Genomic DNA, 22,088 nt, shown 5'->3' with positions numbered 1-22,088 from the left:
GAAAATGATGATGATGTTGATGATGATGATGATCATGATCATGATGATGCTGATGATGATTTACACAATTATGACATGATTACCTAATTTCAATTAACCTTGATAATAACAGTGAGATTATATAAAGTCTATAGTTTGAGGAAGGCTAAATCTACAAAATTTCCATAACATACAAATAACAATATTAGGACTTCATCTATTACTTACTAGGTACCGGTGACAAAGTTGCCTAAAACTAGCAGGTGAGGCTCCTCTAACAGAGACGGGTAGTGTATTCCACTGTCGTGCCGAATAAATAACAAATGAGTTTGTGTATCGTATGGTGCGGTGAGGTGGAATAGATAAGAGTGTATCAGATTTTGACCGTGTTCCGAAACTGTGATTGGATGAGAAGTGGTGAAATTTACTGTACAAGTAGGGAGGTGAGCATGAGGGGAGTATTCGATGAAGAAGGCATAAAGCATGAAGATTACGGCACTGTTTGAGTTTTAGCCAACCGAGTTCATCGTAGGCAGGTGTAACATGGTCAAAGTAACGTAGGTCACATATGTAGCGAATACAGGCGTTTTGCGCGCGTTGTAGTTTATCGTTAAGAGTAGCAGTCAGGTCGTTGTACTCGGTGTCACAGTAGTCGAAATGAGGTAATACAAGAGTGCAAATGAGGCGTTATTTTAATACTCGAGAAAATAGGTTGCGGAATCTTCTAAGTGAGTTAAGTGTCGCAAATACTTTCCTGGAGATGCTGGTAACCTGCTGCTTCCAGGAAAGATGTTCGTCTATAATAACACCCAGATCTTTGACAGATTCACTGAAATCAATGGGTGAATTTTGTAGGTAGATGAAGTGACCGTGGCCTTAAATAACGTACATCCCCAGCACTTGCCTGGTGTAGAAATGGGAAACCACGTAAAACCATCTTCAGGGCTGCTGACAATGGGATTCGAAACTACTATATCCCGAGTGCAAGCTCAGAGTTCCGCGCCCGTAACCCCACGGCCACCTCGCCCGGTATAATTAAATAGAAGTACGGCATGATTATGCAATTAAAAATCATTTATTATTTGAATACTGACTAAGAAACTAACGCAAACTAAAGAGACTGCTAGACTGATGAATGCGCGCGGCAGGTGGGTGAATTATAACTCAGTGGCCACGACCTCTGCAAAAAAATATGTACCCTACTACCCTTCCTCACAGCACATGCAAAGTCTCCACTACTTGCCGTAGTGCTATACAAATTGGTTACCCGCACGAACAGCATTTTTTGCGTATTTCCGTCAATAATTACAGTATGTTAATAATTAAAGAAAATAAACGAAGGAATTAGCAGATAAGATAACAAGGTTTGTACAAACAGCTTTTTAAAAATAGTTCCTAGTTCCAGCTGGCTAAAGTAGAATAAAAATGTAATGTTTACTCCACAAAGTGAGTCCCACCTCGCCCTGCCTCCTAATCAAATCGCCGCTACTGTTGGTAGACACGCCAAAGATGCAGGAAAGGATATCTAATAACTTATTAATTTATATACGTATAGACATTCCACTCAATAAAGGAGTTGATTGTATGAAACAAAAACTAATACCGTTCGGCGAAACACGTGAGTAGAAGGCATACGTCTGTTTGGAGTTTCTGTTGCATTCCGACCAGGTTGTCCAGTTTAAAATAATGTCTGTCTATTCATCGCTGATGAATACACCAGTCATTGTCGATATGCAGACAGCAAATTTACTGCGGCTATATCATACACCAGCCTAGAAGTATGCGGTGGAAAACGAGGTTTACTAATGCAAGGGGTGCATTAGACCGGTAGCGCTGAGTAAAATGCTGCGAGCGACACTCCGTTCCTTACCTCTTTATACTCTGACGTAATCTGCCCGCTGGCAGTAGTTCCCCAGTGAAAATCATTTGGTAGACATCCCATTCATATTTGTGCTTGCGGGTCATTTATAAGTAGAAAGTACGGCGTTCGAGAGCCACCTGGTATATATAGATCAGAGAGCTTGTAAACATTCGAGGAAAGTATACCTAATCTGGCATGTCATTTCATTTCATTAATAATGCAGATGCCCCAGAAAAATCGCGCGAAGTGCTTCGATTTCAGTGCAGGATGTTCTAAAGTTTTGTGTAGAGGAAAAGAGGGGAGGTCTAGTAATTGCTCTCTATAAAGGACTGCTAAAACTATCGGTATAAGTGAAAGAACTGTGCATAATACAGCTAGGCAGCGTGAACAAGCCGCAGAAGTTTGAACTTCACCGATATTAGTGCGTAAGTTAAACGGGTGTCTGGTCCGATGAATCAAGATTCCTGGTCCATCACATCGACAGTCAAGCACGTGTACGTATGCTGATTACCATCGACGGCGGAGACAGGCCGGTGGAGGAGATGTGATGATGTTCTGTCGGCCGTTATTCTCTAACAGCTGTCTGGTATCTTGACATTTTTGGAGCCAAGTTCATCAGTTCGTGTCAACCGTGTTACCGGCTTGTGTAACATGATAGTGAATTTACTTTAATGCCGTTACTCTTAAATAACCCGAATATGAACCGAATTGAACATTTTTATTTGGTTTTGAAAAATCAGGTTCGTACTACACCACCACCGTCCCGCAGTCTATACCAACCCGAAGAACTGCAGTCACGCTAGTGGTATAACGTACACCAGGATACCTTCCGACTCCGACTCCGAATTGGTATCTCCCCGTGTGGTCGTGGTTTTACGGGATAGAGGTGATAATATTGCATATTATTAGTACGTATTAGTTAGATGGTCATAATGTAATGGCTCACCGATGTACTAGATAGGTTCTTGAACTAGAAGTAGAATGAGGGAGTGGGATTTGAAGCTTTTTCTAAATTCAGTTTTGATCTCAATCAGACCATCAAACTTGTCTTAAACTTACAGCAAAGCCGAGAATCAAACCGGAGCTAACTTAGGGAGATTTTACTATCACAATCGATGGAACACGATAGTATGACTAATTAACGTGAGTCCCTGATGGCCATTTTCAGATAGGAAGGATGAGTACACATTTGCTTCAGCGGGATCGTATCTAAACATTCATGTTACATTCATGGACATTTTTCATTATGCTACCAGCACATGTGAGAAATATTTGGCGATACGATAGTGATTACAGCCCGCGTATGCGAAAATATTTTTTATTCTCGTCATTCACACTTATTTATCGTATTTCTTGAGAACAAAACATCAGGGAACAATTACTACATACCAATATTTTGCCCTACTTTTTTGCTAGTTGCTTTACGTCGCACCGACACAGATAGGTCTTATGGCGACGATGGGACAGGAAAGGGCTAGGAGTGGGAAGGAAGCGGGCGTGGCCTTAATTAAGGTACAGCCCCAGCATTTGCCTGGTGTGAAAATGGGAAACCACGGAAAACCATCTTCAGGGCTGCCGACAGTGGGATTCGAACCCACTATCATCCGGATGCAAGCACACAGCCGCGTGCCCTTGACCGCACGGCCAACTCGCCCGGTTTTTGCCCTACTATACCACATTCCGATGCCATACGACTTGCAACAGCTGTTATTAGACAAACGTCAGAAGGAAAATGTATTTTGGATCCAACACCCACACTTCTAAGTTGATATTTGTCAGTATGGACAGAGGATAAAATCATCCAAATTGATTCTAACAAGGGACCATCAATCAATGTTAAGAAAAACTTGAAACCGATTTATACACCATCCGAAAGAGCACACTGATATATGTAAAACCCTCGAATGTTATATCCTATCGTGCATGTATATACAAGTTACAGAGTGGTAAAGATGTGCGGGTGGGGTGCAAGGAGAAGCGGGCGAGGGAGAGAGAGAGAGAGTGGGGGAGACAGAACTGTGAGTGCAATGAACCGTGTGAACGTCGTACGCCTCTTAAACTACATATTCATTTATTCTAAATCGTAACGCTGTAATTACAAAACTTGGAATTGATTTAAGCATGTTTAAAAGACACAATTAAGTACTAACCTGCGGTTGTGTTGTAATCGCATGAGGGATAAAAATATTCAAGGTAAACATTTAAACAGTGTATGTATGAGTATGTACTGATTAAACAATTATATACTCACCAATAATGCCGCAATCGTATTTAATACCCTTCAATATATTCAATCACCTGTGAATGATAATGGAAATTAAGAAAAAGTGTTCGAAACACAATAGCTTCTTGCACCAGCTACATTTGAGTAAAGACAGCTGATCACAATTCGCAAGTACCAGTTCCTTTTCTAATACAATAGTCTGTGCTATTTTCAGAAGTTTAATTAATGCTAATTAGGCCCGCTACTTGTCTGTGTGGCAAACGGAAGCGCGGTGAATATTCTTGATTGTAGATTAATGACATGCGTTTGATAATATTGTTACGCTCTTGCAAGTTCACATCGATATTATTTAACACAACGAAATCACGGATATGTCGGTCCATTGTTTGGAACATTCGGAAAAAATGCCCGTCTAACGTTTGTAATCTGGAAGTTGTTTTTGCTGGAATGATTTGCACTTCTAACTTTTCAGGTTCATATAAATTTAATGAAAGTATTTCATGTATTCAATTTCGGGCCTAGAGCTAACCACTCTACCCCGCCAAGTGCCGAGGATACGGATAGTGGAAGCCTTTACCTTCCACCTCTCCAAGGGCCTCCATGGCTTGTACGGAGATGACTTTGATTTCATGTATTAAATTATTATCTTTGTGAGGCACCCATGAATCCAACAGTAAACAGCTCGATGGGCCAGTGTGAGGTAAAAATGTCAACTCCAGAAATATACGGAAAAGGTCTTTTGTAATTTTTCCAGATTTCGACAACTGTGCAATTAAATTAGTGACTTTAAACATACCATGCCGAACAGCTTGACTTGGTGGCTTTGATTCCTGCAGTATGATAGACAGACAGGTGCGATTGCCATAATTGTGAATGAATGTGCTGTGCGCTTTGCTATTGTGTAACACCGCACACGGCGATCAAGTGTTCTCCCGGAATGCGATTCTTTATTGATGCCAGGCTGATCTGCTTTACACGCATTGTCAGCACCATACAGCTCTATAACCAACATCGTCCCTTCTCTCCAGGAATGCAGTATGTTGTTAGTAGTTTCACCATCATCATCTTCTACTTCTCGTGTGACAAATTGCGTAATTTTTCGTGATCCTATGTGAAAATGCTGCTTGAAATTTCATACCCATGTTGCACTTGCTGACAAAGGTAAATCAAGTGATTTGGCTTCTTCAGAGGGCCCAATTTTGTGAGCTCATATCGTGTACTATCAAGTTGTTCGCGCGCGAGCTTCCATAAATTTCGTAAACACCAACTCGTACAACCGCTTATATTTATCTGTGAATGTTAAACTAGAAGATGACTTGCCATTTGAATACACTTTTGCAATATATTCCTTTAAATGGTACCACTGCGTCTCGTGCTTCAATCTAGGATATCTGTTTTTCATAGAGTTGCATGTAAAGTGACGAAATGTCTGCTTTGGCTTCCGTTTCTTTGCGCTCAACCATATGATTATAATCTTTCTTTTTCCATCCCATGACCAATCTAATCTATGTTTTACTGGGCTCTGTGGACCTTCTGATGTTGATTTCTGTTTTGATGAAGGTGAAGTAGATTCTTTTGATGGAGATTCGTATTCGTCGGGCACAAACACTGTGTCAGATACTGAAGTCTGCGTATATATTATTTCTGCATCAGACTCTAATATATCTACTAAATACTGGTACATTGTCTCATCTTCTTTGGTTAAAACGGAGAGCTGGAAATTATTTCTCTGAAGTGATTATATAACGCATTCACTACGTTAAGAGGGTTCATTTTTATAGCCAGAAGTTTAGGTCGGAAAGACCCGTACACAACTCACGATGCCTCGCTGCACCCACAGTGCTGTTTCTCTCTCTCTCGCCCGCTTCTCCTAACATCGCGCCAGGAGTTCAAAATAACTACACTGCGATTGGACACTGACGACACCCACCCGCACATTTTTACCGCCCTGTAACTCGTATATACATGCACGATAGGATATAATATTCGAGGGTTTTTCATATTTCAGTCTGCTCTTTCGGATAGTGTATAAATCGGTTTCAAGTTTTCTTAACATTGATTGATGGTCCCTTGTAAGACACATTCATCGATACGGCTTCTGTGGCAGAGCCGCCTCTGTACCGGTATGTAAGGGTAATGACATGTTTGTTCTCTATTTTTGCAGAGAATGCGGCGTGCAGGCCATGTTCCAGGCCGCACCCTGGCCGGTATGCCACTACCCTGGTGGATCAAGCTGCACATCTACGGTTTGCATGGTCTCTTCATTGAGGTCATCTTCACGGCTGGTTGGGAGTATGTCGTCAACAAGAACTGGAAGTTGCCAGGTACCAGAACCTTAATGTACCCGGTTAACTTGCAGTGATACCTCCACTCCCTGGCCTTAACCATTATAAATACGTAGGGGTTAAACGGAGAGCGCCGAGCCCTTGGTCCAAGGGATGCCGTGTTCGATTCACGGACGCGTCGAGGATTTTAACCTTCATTGGTTATTTGTGATGGCTCGGGGGCTGGGTGTTTGTGCTGTCTTCAGTATTAGTGTCCCACCTAACACTTAGGACTCACACGGCGGGGCACACCCGACAACGAATCTTTCCGGCTCTAACTACATTGTTCCGTTACACCCGCCGGAACACTTCAGTAGTCCTGCCATCTGTTGAGAACTCTTTGGAATGCTTCAAGGGTTATTTTATCTTCGGTAACAGGCCCTTTGAAGAGTTATCTCTGGTCATGCAAAAAGTGCAAATCATGGTGAATATTAGTGTGCAAAATGCTGAACATTGTCCTTGAATAATGCATTGTAACGGATTGGCGGGGCAGATAAATAAGCACAGAGAACGGTACCGTCAAACCTCTATGGTTTATTACCTGATTACAAAGTAACACACACAGGCATGCCGAGAACACAACGTACACTCATAGTAAAGGACACACACTTACACAGTTCGCGTACCGAGCTGGATAGCTGCAGTCGCTTAAGTGCGGCCAGGGTCCAGCATTTGGGAGATAGTGGGTTCGAACCACACTGTCGGCAGCCTCGAAGATGGTTTTGCGTGGTTTCCCATTTTCACACCAGGCAAATGCTGAGGCTGTACCTTTAATTAAGGCCACAGCCGCTTCCTTCCCATTCCTAGCCATTTCCTGTCCCATCGTCGCCATAACACCTATCTGTGTCAGTGCGACATAAAGCCACTTGCACAGTTCGCGCTCTCTTGTTCTCGCTGTTCAGTCACACCAATTCACTCAGTCATACAGTTACTTGGTTACCGCTGTCACAGCCCAGCTATTCACTCACTCCGGTAAAACACGTTTCACAGCCCCATACCGATATCCAGTGTTCTCCTCCCCTCCGCTACAGCACACACGTTAGTTATACAGCGGCTGGCCCAAGAGACACACACACACGACGACAGGCATACAGGACGAGTCCTCAGTTCTGCAGGTGGACATTCCAACAGACTGTCACTCTCAACTCACTGAGCTCACACTGAACCGAGCTAACTCGAACTGAACTAACCCACAGGCAAGTCACTCCAGTCTTATACATACCTGGGCCGATCTTTCCAATACGGTCCTGAGGGTCGACACATTCAGAAACCTCTCGTCGTAGAAGACTCCAGATTAATCATCTCGTAATACCTATCTGACCGTCGTACGGCCACGAGACAGTCCGAGACTGAGGGGGCGGACATGGAGGCCTCTCGCATTGCACTGCTCTCCCTTAGAGCAAGGCGGTCTGACTTGCTCCATGATGTGGTGCCGGGCGATTTTGAACAGCTGACCATCGCCTTCCCATGGGGGATCCGCTGGATCCGGTCGGCGGCTTGTTCGTTCCTGGTGACAATCCGCAGGGCCTTGCACAGTGGTCGAAGCTCCTCCGGCTTTCCCCTAGTTCACACCTCCGCCCACTTCCAGGCCATGAGCGCCTTGTAGTCCATCGGTGCGATGCACACAACTGTCTCGCTCGTCCCAGACTTCGCTCCACTGTATCTCCTCTTCTTCTGAGTTGCCGAACTCGATGTTCCTACCGGCACGTAACTTCGTGCCGGGACGAGTGTGCTGGTTCGGTGGTACCTTCGTTCGTTGGTCGTCTGTTAGGTCTCCATTAGCATGCCGTCTCCTAATGGAGGTTCGTCCAACCGTGCCGTCACTATGCTGCCTCCACCTCCGGGAATATCGTCAAAGCCCCCTTGAGGTTATGCTTCCCGCCGAGCATCCTCCGTGCACGGATCTCGACGCCACGGAGCACACCGTAGGTGTCAGCTACCTCGCGCTGTGTGCCATAACCGAGGCGGCCAGTCCACAGTCACGTCGCCTGGTCACCCGATCTCGGAGTCTAATACTCGCGGCGTTCTATCGGCGCGCTGTCCTCTTTGGGTGGCCCTCGGTTGGTGACCACCGCAGCTCCCTTCGAGTACTCCCACAACCTCTTCGTAGGTCGAACATGGCTGGGGGCCGCGTCGTACTTCCATCTTCTGTCCACGTAGTCCGTGGGTATTCTGCTCTCTCCTATGACGCTGGGTCCAGTAAGTTGCCCAGGAAGCGGTCCCGTCATAAGGTGGGGTTTCCACCTTCACGGCGCCAGAACCGCCATCACTGCTAGTAGGCTTTATTCGTGTCACTCTCACGCAGGGCACTCGCTTCCTCCGCTGGGCCTCGAACTCTGGGATCGACAGTCGTGAGCATTACTTCGGACCGCTTCTCGTCCAGTTCGTTGTCGTCCTGCACGTCACACTTCATCTCGGTATGGAGAGAGCATACTACGTTTTCTGACTTAAAATGTCCGCACTTCAGTTAGAATAACTCTGGTTTAAGTTCGCATTTACGTTCCTCCTTATTCAATACCAGTTCACTACTGAGTCGGTCCTGGCTGGGTTTACGTTCAGGCATAATTTCACCCATACGTTCCTCTAAAATATGCTCAAAACCGTCCATCTTATTTAGAAGAGTCTGAAACTGTTCCGAATTAATTTTCCACCCAACAGAAATGCCTACCAACTATGAAATACGCTACCAGTTTCTCGATTCTGACACCAGTTTATCCCACTAGTTTGTCACACCTGTTCAACCCTCTGATCAGCTACTCAGCAATCTCACGACCACAGTCTGGAAGCAGTTTTTGAAGGCGGCGGACTACTCATTAGCGGCTTAGATAAGTACAAAAACATTCGTATAAGTTAATAAGGTAACGGTTGAAAACGACTGCAATAATTATTTGTTATTCCTTGTTCATAATATCAGCAACTCTCAATTATAAACATGTATACGCAACGCAAATATTATTGTCCACAGACAACGAGCGTTACAGCGTTCGTCATACTGATAGGTACCGTAATTTGAAAAGATATCTCGCGCCGTTGTTATTTTATCAGCTACTGCCAATCAGATCGCTTCGCGGGCGAATTCAAGAGTGCTTTACAAGCGGTGTTGCTAAATCTACACCTGACTTCGGTGAGCTTGAGAGCCATGCCGAGAAATGAGCGTCAAAAACTAGCATACCGTGGGTTTCAGCCAATGGGACCGTAGCGTGCTTCCTGTGGGCCGAGTCTATCAGCAGGGAGGTCCTTGTTCAAGTCCCTCCCCTGAAGGAGTTTATTTCTTCTACTGGCGCTCTCAAGCCGGCCAAAAGCCACGTAAAGATTTAGCAACACCGCCTTGCAAAGCTTATCTGAATTTGCCCCGATTCCATGAGCTTATGTCCGATAGTTGTTCATGCATCAGAAATCAGGTTTAAGTTGCAGTCGATATATGCTGCTTTACATACAGTTTAGAATTATTCTCTAAGACACACTGTGCAACCATCACAACCACAATATAAATATTTTTATGATTCTCTCTACAACGTCTTCAATTAATCAGCATTTAGTGCGGATGCAAATTTTATATAAGCATATGTAATGATCTCAACAATGTAAAGACTGGTGCGAAATATAAAAAATATGCAGCGTTAAACTTGAATCTAATGACTATAGCAACGTAATTCACCCACATTTTGAGATTGCAGACGGAAACATAATAAGGAAGCAATATTTAATTCCATAAAAATTTGGACTCTACTCATAAATAATGATTTGTGGCTCCCACAAAGAACAGATCTTATACTTCTAGTTCCACACATTAGAAGAGCTGGAACATATCATTTTCATTTAGTTACTCACCATCGGGGTCCTCTCGAGCTCCTCAGAGTCAACGGGATCTGTGGTTCGATAGAAGGCAGTTCGTGTTTAGGAAAAGTTATTCCACTGGAGCTCAACTTGTAGAATTCCAGCAACATATAGCACATATCTTTGATTCAGGAGGTCCAATGAACTGTATCGCGATTGGTCCATCCAGGGCATTTCATAGGGTAGGTCATGAGACGCTAATGGTTAAAATGAGTGCAATTGGACTAGACAAGAGAGTGACTGAATGGGTGGCTATATTTCTAGAAAATAGAAGTCAGAGAATCGGAGTAAGTGAAGCTTTATCTGAGCCTGTAATCACTAAGAGGGGAATTCCTCAAGGCAGTATTATTGGACCTTTATGTTTTCTTATATATATACAGGGTTATTCACCTAACATGCTACACGGAAATGACTTCTAAACCATTAAAGATATCGGCATTTTGTTTTCATATTCAAAAATGGTACCCAAGGCCTTGTAAAATAACGTGCCATTTAGTCTCATGGGGTGACTAATAACCGAGATATTGATGCTAACACCATATTTTTATATGGAACGGCACAAATTCATACAGCTGATTTAAAAGTTCATCTGCGTACAAGTTCAAATGTGTAAGTATTTTCAAAATCGGACAATTACTATTTCAGATATAAGTAAGAACAGCAAGTGCTGTTTTGCATGCCGCATTAGACGGCGTGAAGTCGGGCAAGGACATATTGAGGCGCAAGCAGTTTCCTGGGAGTGAGTTCAGCCACAGAACGGATACCAGGTATGTAAGCACCTCGTACACATGTGATGGGTTTGCAAATTGTGTATGACAGACGGACACATGACAGGACAGGAAGGGTTGATGTGTTTAAAAGGAATAGAATAAGTACTTTGCCTTGAAAGGAACATAACGAAAGCTACAATTGTCACTGGTTTTAGTGTACAGTTCATACTATTCTATGAGTTGAGAAATAAACATAACACAAAACACCGGAAGACCTCCTTCTAGAAAAGCAAATGGTCAGAGCTGATCGTGGTGAGATGGCAGCAACACTATTATTTATGTTTTATTTTACACGCATTAATCTCCGCAGAGCTCCAGCGCGACTGTAGTAGCGTGCATTCGGGAGAGCGTAGGTTCGAGTCCTGCCTCGCCAAATCTGAAAGTGATTTTCATGGTGTCCCAGGCAAAATCCGGATAGGTACCTTTGTGATAGGCCACGGCCGACTTCCTTTCCAAATCCTTCCCATTCCCATCCGTCAGAAAAAACGCTAAACTGAGCGCAACCTATTACATGTCAAAACAAAACAATACAACTTTAATCTCCCTTCCCCGTTGTGTGTTCGCCAGTCATACAATAACGTTGCACACCCAGGGTATGTTACGGTACATCACATTATGTTTACAGTACATGCCTGGTATCCGTTCTGTCGCTGGAATCAAGGCCAGGAAGCAGCTTGCGCCTCAATATGTCCTTGCCCGACTCACGCTGTCTAATGCGGCAGCAAAACCGCGCATGCTGTTCTTATTTATATCCCAATGAAAATACTTACATATTTGAACTTGTACGCAGTTGATCTATTAGGCCAGCTGTATGAATTTGTTCCGTTCCGTTTAAAAATATGGAATTAGTATCAATATCTCGGTTATTAATCACCCCATGAGACTAAGTAGCACGTTATTTTACAAGGGACTGGGTACCATTTACGAATACGAAAACATAATGCCGATATCTTTAATGGTTTAGAAGTTATTTCTGTATAACATGTTAGGTGAATAACCCTGTATATATAAACATTATACGAGTAAAGAACTGGAATCAGAGATACGTTTTTTTGTGGATGGCGTTATAGTGTATAGAGAAATAATCTATATATATATATATATATATTGTGCCATTTCACCGTTCTATAGTTACTATATTTGGAACAAAAATGGCGCTTCGGCTATTAGCGGGTCAGAATAAAAACAATTAACAGCTGTATGAACTGAAGAGATGATAAATTCAACCGGCAATCACAGAAGGAATTTTTTTTTTAGAAGGCAGTGCGAAAGAATGACGAGAGCGGATTATTTAAATCCATTATTGAAAAAAAAATCTTCCATTAGGAAAGGATTCTTAATTGAGCACTACACCAAGAAAGACGGAATCGCGTAAAGAAACCCAGTAATAATTGGAGAGTTTAGTCTACTGTTAGAGATAAGATCAAGTCCACGATAACCCGCCGAACACCAGCTGTAATTGACATATACGTGAGATAAGAGACCAGCTGATAAGAAACGTCAAGTTGGAGCTTCACTACGTCACGGTTGGGCTCGGAACATTTTATTTGCCCGATACTGCATAACATCAAGAGAACTGAAGTAGACGGAACAGAGTGCAATCCTTAAAGCACATAAAATTCATAACGTTTCGGCGAGCAAGGCAGTTTGAAACAAGACGATATTTAGAGTCTTATAGGCAAATTAAGCGGAACAGAAAACAAATATACTGACCACATTAGCATTACTAAGCAGATTACCATGTATAAATCCACTAATGCCTTGTATTATTCTGTCCTTGATGCAATGAAGGCCGTCATGATGTTCTAAGAAGCTGAGGCGAGGACTACTCTGGCTATGGTAACGCTTGACGAGATGGATGATCCAGGAGGATAGTAGTCAGCTGTGATGACGAGATGATTCCTTATTACTTAAGCCGAACCAGGGAGCAAGACCTACCATCCCATGATGATCAACAGCGAAATGGAAGTCAGATCCAATAAGCAAAGATAAGTCCCCATTTAAGTCGTATCGTAAGTAGAAAACCTTATTCTTTGGGTTAATGTATAATATATGTAGTAACATTTTGTGTGCGTAATTAATATACGTGTGTGTGTTCACAAGGAAATAGGTATTCATCCAAAGTTACCGTAAATTCCAAACATAGGCGTTAAAGCACCAGTGAAATGCCGTTCGTAAATCTGTCAATATGAGAGTGGAGAAGTGATTGATATTTTTCATAATTTGTTGTCAGTGAAATATTAGAGTATTATGAGGAACCTAATATTTATATGCATGATGGTTTTGACTAAGAGCAAGCGTAAAGATCGTATTTAGGGAGTATTACAAGGAAATTTGATGGCACAATTTTAAGGTTACAGTGTACTATTTATTTGATACTATGACAGTAATGGTAATGAATATATATATGTGCAGGTGATAGTACATATGTTGTGTTTTGATGGAATGAGTGCTTCAATTATAAATGCTACGCGATAATGGAAGTGTTAAATAATGAATATAGTTAGCATATGAATTGCTAGTGTATTTTGATGGTGATAGTTACTGTTATTTAAGGTGTCGGTCATAGTATTTCTTCGAGAAATGGTAGTATGTGTGGGTTGCACATGCTAAGGTGTCGGAGGTGAAACGTACTGTTTCTGATTACTATTTTATTCTCTAATTTATATATATGATACAGTTTAGGATACGATCTTAATGCCATCACTAAAGAATTAATTGAATAAGTAGGATCTTCGAAGAGCCGAGAGATCACTTACGTAAACATTTAGACCTTCACTGACATAACTACGAATGTTTTCATATATTCTCACTTACGGCAAGTCAGCTTACGATTTATTTATTTTCTTTTGGAGCAATATTAGACATCACTGGTAACTTAGACTTTCATATGTGGATTTTAGATGAGGATAGAGTCTTCTTGTGTGTCAGTTTTTCCACACATGGTATTTCGTTGGAATATTAATCGTAATATACTTGGAAATGTTATGGTAAGTCATATACGCACTTTAGCTGAAATTTAACCATGAATTAAAGGAATAATTGAATAATTTAGCAATGTAATCCTTACGATGGAAATAATTTGAAGATGCTTACGACTTAAAGTGGACTTAGTTTTGCTTATATGGAGGCTAGTTGGTACAAAATATGAAACATTGAACAAATTGAAACTTCGAATAGAGTAAATACCTAAGGATCAGACAGTAATCCTTTCACACGATTTTTCTACTGTGCGTGGACATTGAGATGAACTGTTTTCAACCGAGTGATATACATTTCTGTAATTGTATGCGAATTTAATTCAGGCAATTGAATTTTGATGATTTCGAGAAGCAACTTAGCTTGATATTCAGAGATTCCAGATCTTAATTAATTAATTAATTAATTGAGTGATTAATTATTGGCCATTTTCTTTGCGTTTTCCTCATTTTCCAATTGAACTTTAATTTGAATTGTATATAGTAGGAATATAGTTTATTTTACTTAGAACTTTCGGATGCATCCAAATAATTCATTCATTACAAACATTATAATAATTATAATTATTGCAATTATCCAACTTTTTCAATTATGTTGAATAATTTTACTTATTACGTAATTTAATTATTTTTCCTTTCATTTGAATTCCTTAGAAACTACTTAGTTATAATACAATTTTTCGATAGGCTAAGATTATGAGTCAGATGAATAAGGCCTAAGTTCATTATTTTATTTATTTATCAGAGGTTTTCCCAAACCTATTTCTTCAAGACAACATCAATATATTTATGGAGAAACTGATTGAATAGGAAACCTGCTATACTGTATAAATGATTTTCAAGGTAATCAACGTTTATTCCAATTCATCCATAAATCAATTTATGAATAAAAGTTGAGTAGAGTAATATTGAATTCTTTCAATGTCTACTTAGAATAGGTACTAGGTATAAGCTTGGAATGACTGATTTTCGTTGCGATCATGATGATGTCATGTACGATGTTCTTGGCAAGCCACGATAATCTGATTTTTGCGATAAATTTTGGTATCAAAAATATACGGTAACCGACTAATAGCGTGTTGAAGACGTTCATCTACGTAGGTTGGTATTTACCGTAGGCCGTCGGTGTTTCTTTCTCACGCGGAACTCACAACCCAAGAATATTCGGCAGATGAAAGTATTATCAAGAGCTAGTCTGGAAACTCGTGTAGTCAACCTGGACGCGGGATGGTGCATGTAGTTAATTGGCTGCCCAACTGCGGGGCAATTCAAGAGAAAGACACCGTGGCAGTAAAGGGTCGCCAAAACTTGTAGTTAAATTGGTGCCATGCGAAATGAGGAAAAGGTGTACACGAATGGTCGCCAATTGTAGATAAATTGTCCATACGTGTAGCAATTCAAGAGAAAGACACCGTGGGAGTAATCTGTAGCAAATATAGGAGGACACTGTGGGGCAAAATGTGGCTAAAACATGTAGTAATTGATGCCGCAATAGTGGAATAATTCAAGAGAAAAACACCGTGGGAGAGAGATGTTGGTTATCAAACCATATTCATATGATGTTACGTCATATTTAGAATGAAGAGAAAGATATTAAGGTCAAGAAGTGGAGTTGTTGAGTATTGTAGAATTACACAAACATGTGGCAATTTCAAATTTTACTGAGAGAGCCTTGATAAGAAGGAAAGGTATATTTTAGGAGTTAATTCACAGAGGATTTTGAATGTATGGACCAGATAATGGAGTGAAAATGGAGGTATCATGCAAAATTTAGTCATATCTGATAAAAAAAATTGTCGTTTGACCAGATATTATATTGGGATCGAAGGAAGCACAGCAGAACAGTGGACTGTGAAATCGAATAGATGCCCAATAATAATAATAATCAGAAGTAAAAGGGGAGAGAAACGGATGGATGAGAGGAAGAAAATATTTCAGGATGGCTAGAAAAAAAATCGAATTTCTGTCCAGAGGAAGCTAAAGTAGAATATGAGGACTTTATAATTGTAAATATAAAACATTGTAAGTGAATGTAAGGGATGTTACTAACATGTTGATCACCATTTATTATGAAATAACTTAGATATAGGAAGTAGATGATAAGTTGAGTTATTTGAATTTTTTTTTAATTATTTAGGCCAGAATTAGGATTTGGAATCTTAGTCATTAAGGTAAATGTTTCATATTTTGTGGAGTAATTGGGTCATCCTCGTAAGCAAAGCCTAGTCAGAGTGGTTAAGCCTATATTTAAGCATTGTATCAGTACAGTTGAGTGAGTAAGGATAAGAATATTTGTGAATATTGAACTATAGAGGAATTAGGGCAGAATTAGAGTATTTTCTGAAATAATAGAGAATTCGGAGATAATACGTAAAAGTAAAGATGTCAACATTGAGTCAATTAAAAGCACAATTTGAAGAATACCAGAGAATACAAAAGGAGAAGAGACAGGAAGAAAAGGAGAAGAGACAGGAAGAGAAGGAGAGGAGACAGAAAGAAGAACAACAGGGAATGTTCGAAATCTTAAGAGGAATGATGGAAAAGCAACAGCGAATGATGGAAGAAAACCGAAAGCGTGATAAGGAAGAACAGGAAGAGAAGGAGAGAAAACAGAAGGAAGAACAGGAAGAGAAGGAGAGGAAGCAAGAAGAGAAACAGAAGCAAATGATGGAAGAAATTATTAGTAAACAGGAAGAGAAGCAGAGGCAGATGATGGAAGAGATGAAGAAAGGTCATCAAGAACAGAAGGAAGAATTGATCAAATATCAGAAGAAGATGGAAGAGGTAACTAGGGAGCAAGAAGAAAGACGCGAAATAATAATGACGGAAATGAAAGAAGAAATCTTGAAAGTACGATCAACTGCAAACGAGATCATTAACACTATAGATGAATGGAGAGCCGAAATTAAAGGAGGAATGGAGAAGAAAGAAGAACATGAAAATCAACGAAGATCATCACAAGAAGAAGCTGGGAAACCGGAGGAGAAGAAAGAAGAAGATGTTGAAAACCGAGAAGAAAAACTACTGAAAATAATTGAACAACCGAAGGAGAAACAACGAGAACTATTCAGAGAAGAAATAAGAAGAGAAAAACCAGAAAAACCAGACATACGAGAAGAATGGCAACGAAAGCAGATGAAGCAAATTGCGAGAATGGAGGAGAGACAAAGAAAAAGAAGAAAAATGGAAACCAAGATAGTTCAAGCAGAAATTTGGCAGATGCAGAATCATGTAAACATGCATAAGGCAGATTTGCAAGAAGAAGAGAAAGAAATTCATTTACTTGAGGCTAGCACAGTACTGACCAAACGATTCATAAGAAAACCGAAGGTTACTTCAAAGAAATGGCAAGCAAATACGTATGAAGAGAAAGAACCATGTTCAAAGGTGAAAACGAAAGCAAGAAGAGAAGAAGACGAACGAAAGTGGACGTCAAGATTACCAGACGGAAGGAGAAGAATGTTAACTTATCTATAGAAAGACAAGGAGAATGTTGAAAACGCAATGAAAAATTCCAAAATTCATAGTTATTACACGAGTAGACTCGTGGGAAATCAATCCTTATATTAGTAAAGAAGCCAGCAATCTCGAACGTATCCGCTAAAATATTTGCAAAGTTCATACATTTATTCGATGGACCATTTGTTATACATCGGTCATTTGGAAACAACGCTTATGAAGTTCACGATCTGAATGGTAGAAGTAAAGGAATACACAATGCGGCAAATATTAAGTTATATTACAAGGAACAAAGGGATTAGGATCCATCAAATGACGTAGTTAAATAAGGAATGAGAAGTGGAATGGCTTATGAGAAGAACGAACTAATCCATTAAAAAAAAAAAAACTTACAGTAATGCTCTCAAAATTTTAACTGTGAACAGTGAAAAGTCCCATTTATGATCTTAGAAATATATAGGATAAATATATAGCAAGCCATATATTTAAGTCAACGTGGGAGGAGTAAATGTGCCATTTCACCGTTCTATAGTTACTATATTTGGAACAAAAATGGCGCTTCGGCTATTAGCGGGTCAGAATAAAAACAATTAACAGCTGTATGAACTGAAGAGATGATAAATTCAACCGGCAATCACAGAAGGAATTTTTTTTTTTAGAAGGCAGTGCGAAAGAATGACGAGAGCGGATTATTTAAATCCATTATTGAAAAAAAATCTTCCATTAGGAAAGGATTCTTAATTGAGCACTACACCAAGAAAGACGGAATCGCGTAAAGAAACCCAGTAATAATTGGAGAGTTTAGTCTACTGTTAGAGATAAGATCAAGTCCACGATAACCCGCCGAACACCAGCTGTAATTGACATATACGTGAGATAAGAGACCAGCTGATAAGAAACGTCAAGTTGGAGCTTCACTACGTCACGGTTGGGCTCGGAACATTTTATTTGCCCGATACTGCATAACATCAAGAGAACTGAAGTAGACGGAACAGAGTGCAATCCTTAAAGCACATAAAATTCATAACGTTTCGGCGAGCAAGGCAGTTTGAAACAAGACGATATTTAGAGTCTTATAGGCAAATTAAGCGGAACAGAAAACAAATATACTGACCACATTAGCATTACTAAGCAGATTACCATGTATAAATCCACTAATGCCTTGTATTATTCTGTCCTTGATGCAATGAAGGCCGTCATGATGTTCTAAGAAGCTGAGGCGAGGACTACTCTGGCTATGGTAACGCTTGACGAGATGGATGATCCAGGAGGATAGTAGTCAGCTGTGATGACGAGATGATTCCTTATTACTTAAGCCGAACCAGGGAGCAAGACCTACCATCCCATGATGATCAACAGCGAAATGGAAGTCAGATCCAATAAGCAAAGATAAGTCCCCATTTAAGTCGTATCGTAAGTAGAAAACCTTATTCTTTGGGTTAATGTATAATATATGTAGTAACATTTTGTGTGCGTAATTAATATACGTGTGTGTGTTCACAAGGAAATAGGTATTCATCCAAAGTTACCGTAAATTCCAAACATAGGCGTTAAAGCACCAGTGAAATGCCGTTCGTAAATCTGTCAATATGAGAGTGGAGAAGTGATTGATATTTTTCATAATTTGTTGTCAGTGAAATATTAGAGTATTATGAGGAACCTAATATTTATATGCATGATGGTTTTGACTAAGAGCAAGCGTAAAGATCGTATTTAGGGAGTATTACAAGGAAATTTGATGGCACAATTTTAAGGTTACAGTGTACTATTTATTTGATACTATGACAGTAATGGTAATGAATATATATATGTGCAGGTGATAGTACATATGTTGTGTTTTGATGGAATGAGTGCTTCAATTATAAATGCTACGCGATAATGGAAGTGTTAAATAATGAATATAGTTAGCATATGAATTGCTAGTGTATTTTGATGGTGATAGTTACTGTTATTTAAGGTGTCGGTCATAGTATTTCTTCGAGAAATGGTAGTATGTGTGGGTTGCACATGCTAAGGTGTCGGAGGTGAAACGTACTGTTTCTGATTACTATTTTATTCTCTAATTTATATATATGATACAGTTTAGGATACGATCTTAATGCCATCACTAAAGAATTAATTGAATAAGTAGGATCTTCGAAGAGCCGAGAGATCACTTACGTAAACATTTAGACCTTCACTGACATAACTACGAATGTTTTCATATATTCTCACTTACGGCAAGTCAGCTTACGATTTATTTATTTTCTTTTGGAGCAATATTAGACATCACTGGTAACTTAGACTTTCATATGTGGATTTTAGATGAGGATAGAGTCTTCTTGTGTGTCAGTTTTTCCACACATGGTATTTCGTTGGAATATTAATCGTAATATACTTGGAAATGTTATGGTAAGTCATATACGCACTTTAGCTGAAATTTAACCATGAATTAAAGGAATAATTGAATAATTTAGCAATGTAATCCTTACGATGGAAATAATTTGAAGATGCTTACGACTTAAAGTGGACTTAGTTTTGCTTATATGGAGGCTAGTTGGTACAAAATATGAAACATTGAACAAATTGAAACTTCGAATAGAGTAAATACCTAAGGATCAGACAGTAATCCTTTCACACGATTTTTCTACTGTGCGTGGACATTGAGATGAACTGTTTTCAACCGAGTGATATACATTTCTGTAATTGTATGCGAATTTAATTCAGGCAATTGAATTTTGATGATTTCGAGAAGCAACTTAGCTTGATATTCAGAGATTCCAGATCTTAATTAATTAATTAATTAATTGAGTGATTAATTATTGGCCATTTTCTTTGCGTTTTCCTCATTTTCCAATTGAACTTTAATTTGAATTGTATATAGTAGGAATATAGTTTATTTTACTTAGAACTTTCGGATGCATCCAAATAATTCATTCATTACAAACATTATAATAATTATAATTATTGCAATTATCCAACTTTTTCAATTATGTTGAATAATTTTACTTATTACGTAATTTAATTATTTTTCCTTTCATTTGAATTCCTTGGAAACTACTTAGTTATAATACAATTTTTCGATAGGCTAAGATTATGAGTCAGATGAATAAGGCCTAAGTTCATTATTTTATTTATTTATCAGAGGTTTTCCCAAACCTATTTCTTCAAGACAACATCAATATATTTATGGAGAAACTGATTGAATAGGAAACCTGCTATACTGTATAAATGATTTTCAAGGTAATCAACGTTTATTCCAATTCATCCATAAATCAATTTATGAATAAAAGTTGAGTAGAGTAATATTGAATTCTTTCAATGTCTACTTAGAATAGGTACTAGGTATAAGCTTGGAATGACTGATTTTCGTTGCGATCATGATGATGTCATGTACGATGTTCTTGGCAAGCCACGATAATCTGATTTTTGCGATAAATTTTGGTATCAAAAATATACGGTAACCGACTAATAGCGTGTTGAAGACGTTCATCTACGTAGGTTGGTATTTACCGTAGGCCGTCGGTGTTTCTTTCTCACGCGGAACTCACAACCCAAGAATATTCGGCAGATGAAAGTATTATCAAGAGCTAGTCTGGAAACTCGTGTAGTCAACCTGGACGCGGGATGGTGCAATATATATATATATATAAAATAACTTGTCCTGACTGGCTGACTGACTGACTGACTGATCACCGCCGAGCCAAAACTACTGGACATAAAGAAATGCAATTTTGGGGTTTACATTCATATCAATGTATAGGTGTTCGCTAAGGATGGATTTTTGGATATTCCGTCGCCAAGGGGGTGGAAAGTGGGGTGAATTTTTAAAATGAGGCGATTTATATCTCAAAAATTTAAACGTTTACTGACGTAAAAAATGGTATTTGGAATCTCTTTAAAAATAAAGGAACACGTATTTTTTCTTTTTCGGAAAATCCCACTAAGAGGGTGAAAAAGGGGGGAAAAGGGGTTGAACACCTTTTATGAGGAGACTTATATCTCAAAAACTGAAGATGTTAGAGACATGAAAATTGAAATTGGATTCTCTTTTGAAAATAAAGAAACACGTATTTTTGTATTTTTGGATAATCCGATGAATAGGGGGTGAAGAGGAGTGACAAACGGGGTGATTTATAAAAAGACTATATCTGCAAATTATCTCAGACACGTAACATATTACAGATTTGAAAACTGGTATTTGAAATTTCCTGTAAATGTAAAGAAACATAAATATTTCTTTCGGAAAATCCACTTAAGGGGAACTGAATAAGGGGGTGAATTGTTAAAATTAGCGTATCTACAGTACATCTCAAAAATTTAACATGTTGCAGACGTGAAAATTGGTATTTGGAATCTCCTTTAAAAATAAGGAAACATGTATTCTTTGGTTTTCGGAACAAAAATCTTTAACGGGGACAGGGGAGTGAAAGAATTGAAAAATTAGTTGAATTATTTGTATGAGAATGTATACCAAAATATTTAAAGATGTTACAAACGTGAAAACTGGTATTTGGAATCTTCTTTAAAGTAAGGAAACACGTATTTTTGGGTGGGGGAAACCAACTTAGGGGCGGGAGTGGAGTGAAAAAGGAGTTGAATTATTTTCATGAGGATACTTATATCTCAAAAACTGAAGATGTTACAGACATGAAAATTTGAATTTGGAATTTTCTT

The 22,088-nt window shown here is 39.4% G+C and overlaps 1 protein-coding gene across 1 annotated transcript in view; it reads left to right on the top strand.

The window, feature by feature from the left end:
* Positions 1 to 22,088, top strand: part of LOC136864943 (transmembrane protein 229B) — a 134,929-nt gene that overhangs the window by 100,214 nt on the left and 12,627 nt on the right. Inside the window, exon 2 of the mRNA XM_067142352.2 lies at positions 6,229 to 6,388. Within this exon, the coding sequence (XP_066998453.2) occupies positions 6,232 to 6,388 (157 nt within the window). The 5' untranslated portion in view covers positions 6,229 to 6,231. The remainder of the gene's footprint in view (positions 1 to 6,228; positions 6,389 to 22,088) is intronic.

This window comes from Anabrus simplex, chromosome 2 (genome assembly GCF_040414725.1).
Source record: "Anabrus simplex isolate iqAnaSimp1 chromosome 2, ASM4041472v1, whole genome shotgun sequence".
Taxonomy (NCBI): domain Eukaryota; kingdom Metazoa; phylum Arthropoda; class Insecta; order Orthoptera; family Tettigoniidae; genus Anabrus; species Anabrus simplex.
The sequence above is the reverse complement of the archived record's forward strand: the minus strand, read 5'-3'. Positions and strand labels throughout refer to the sequence as shown.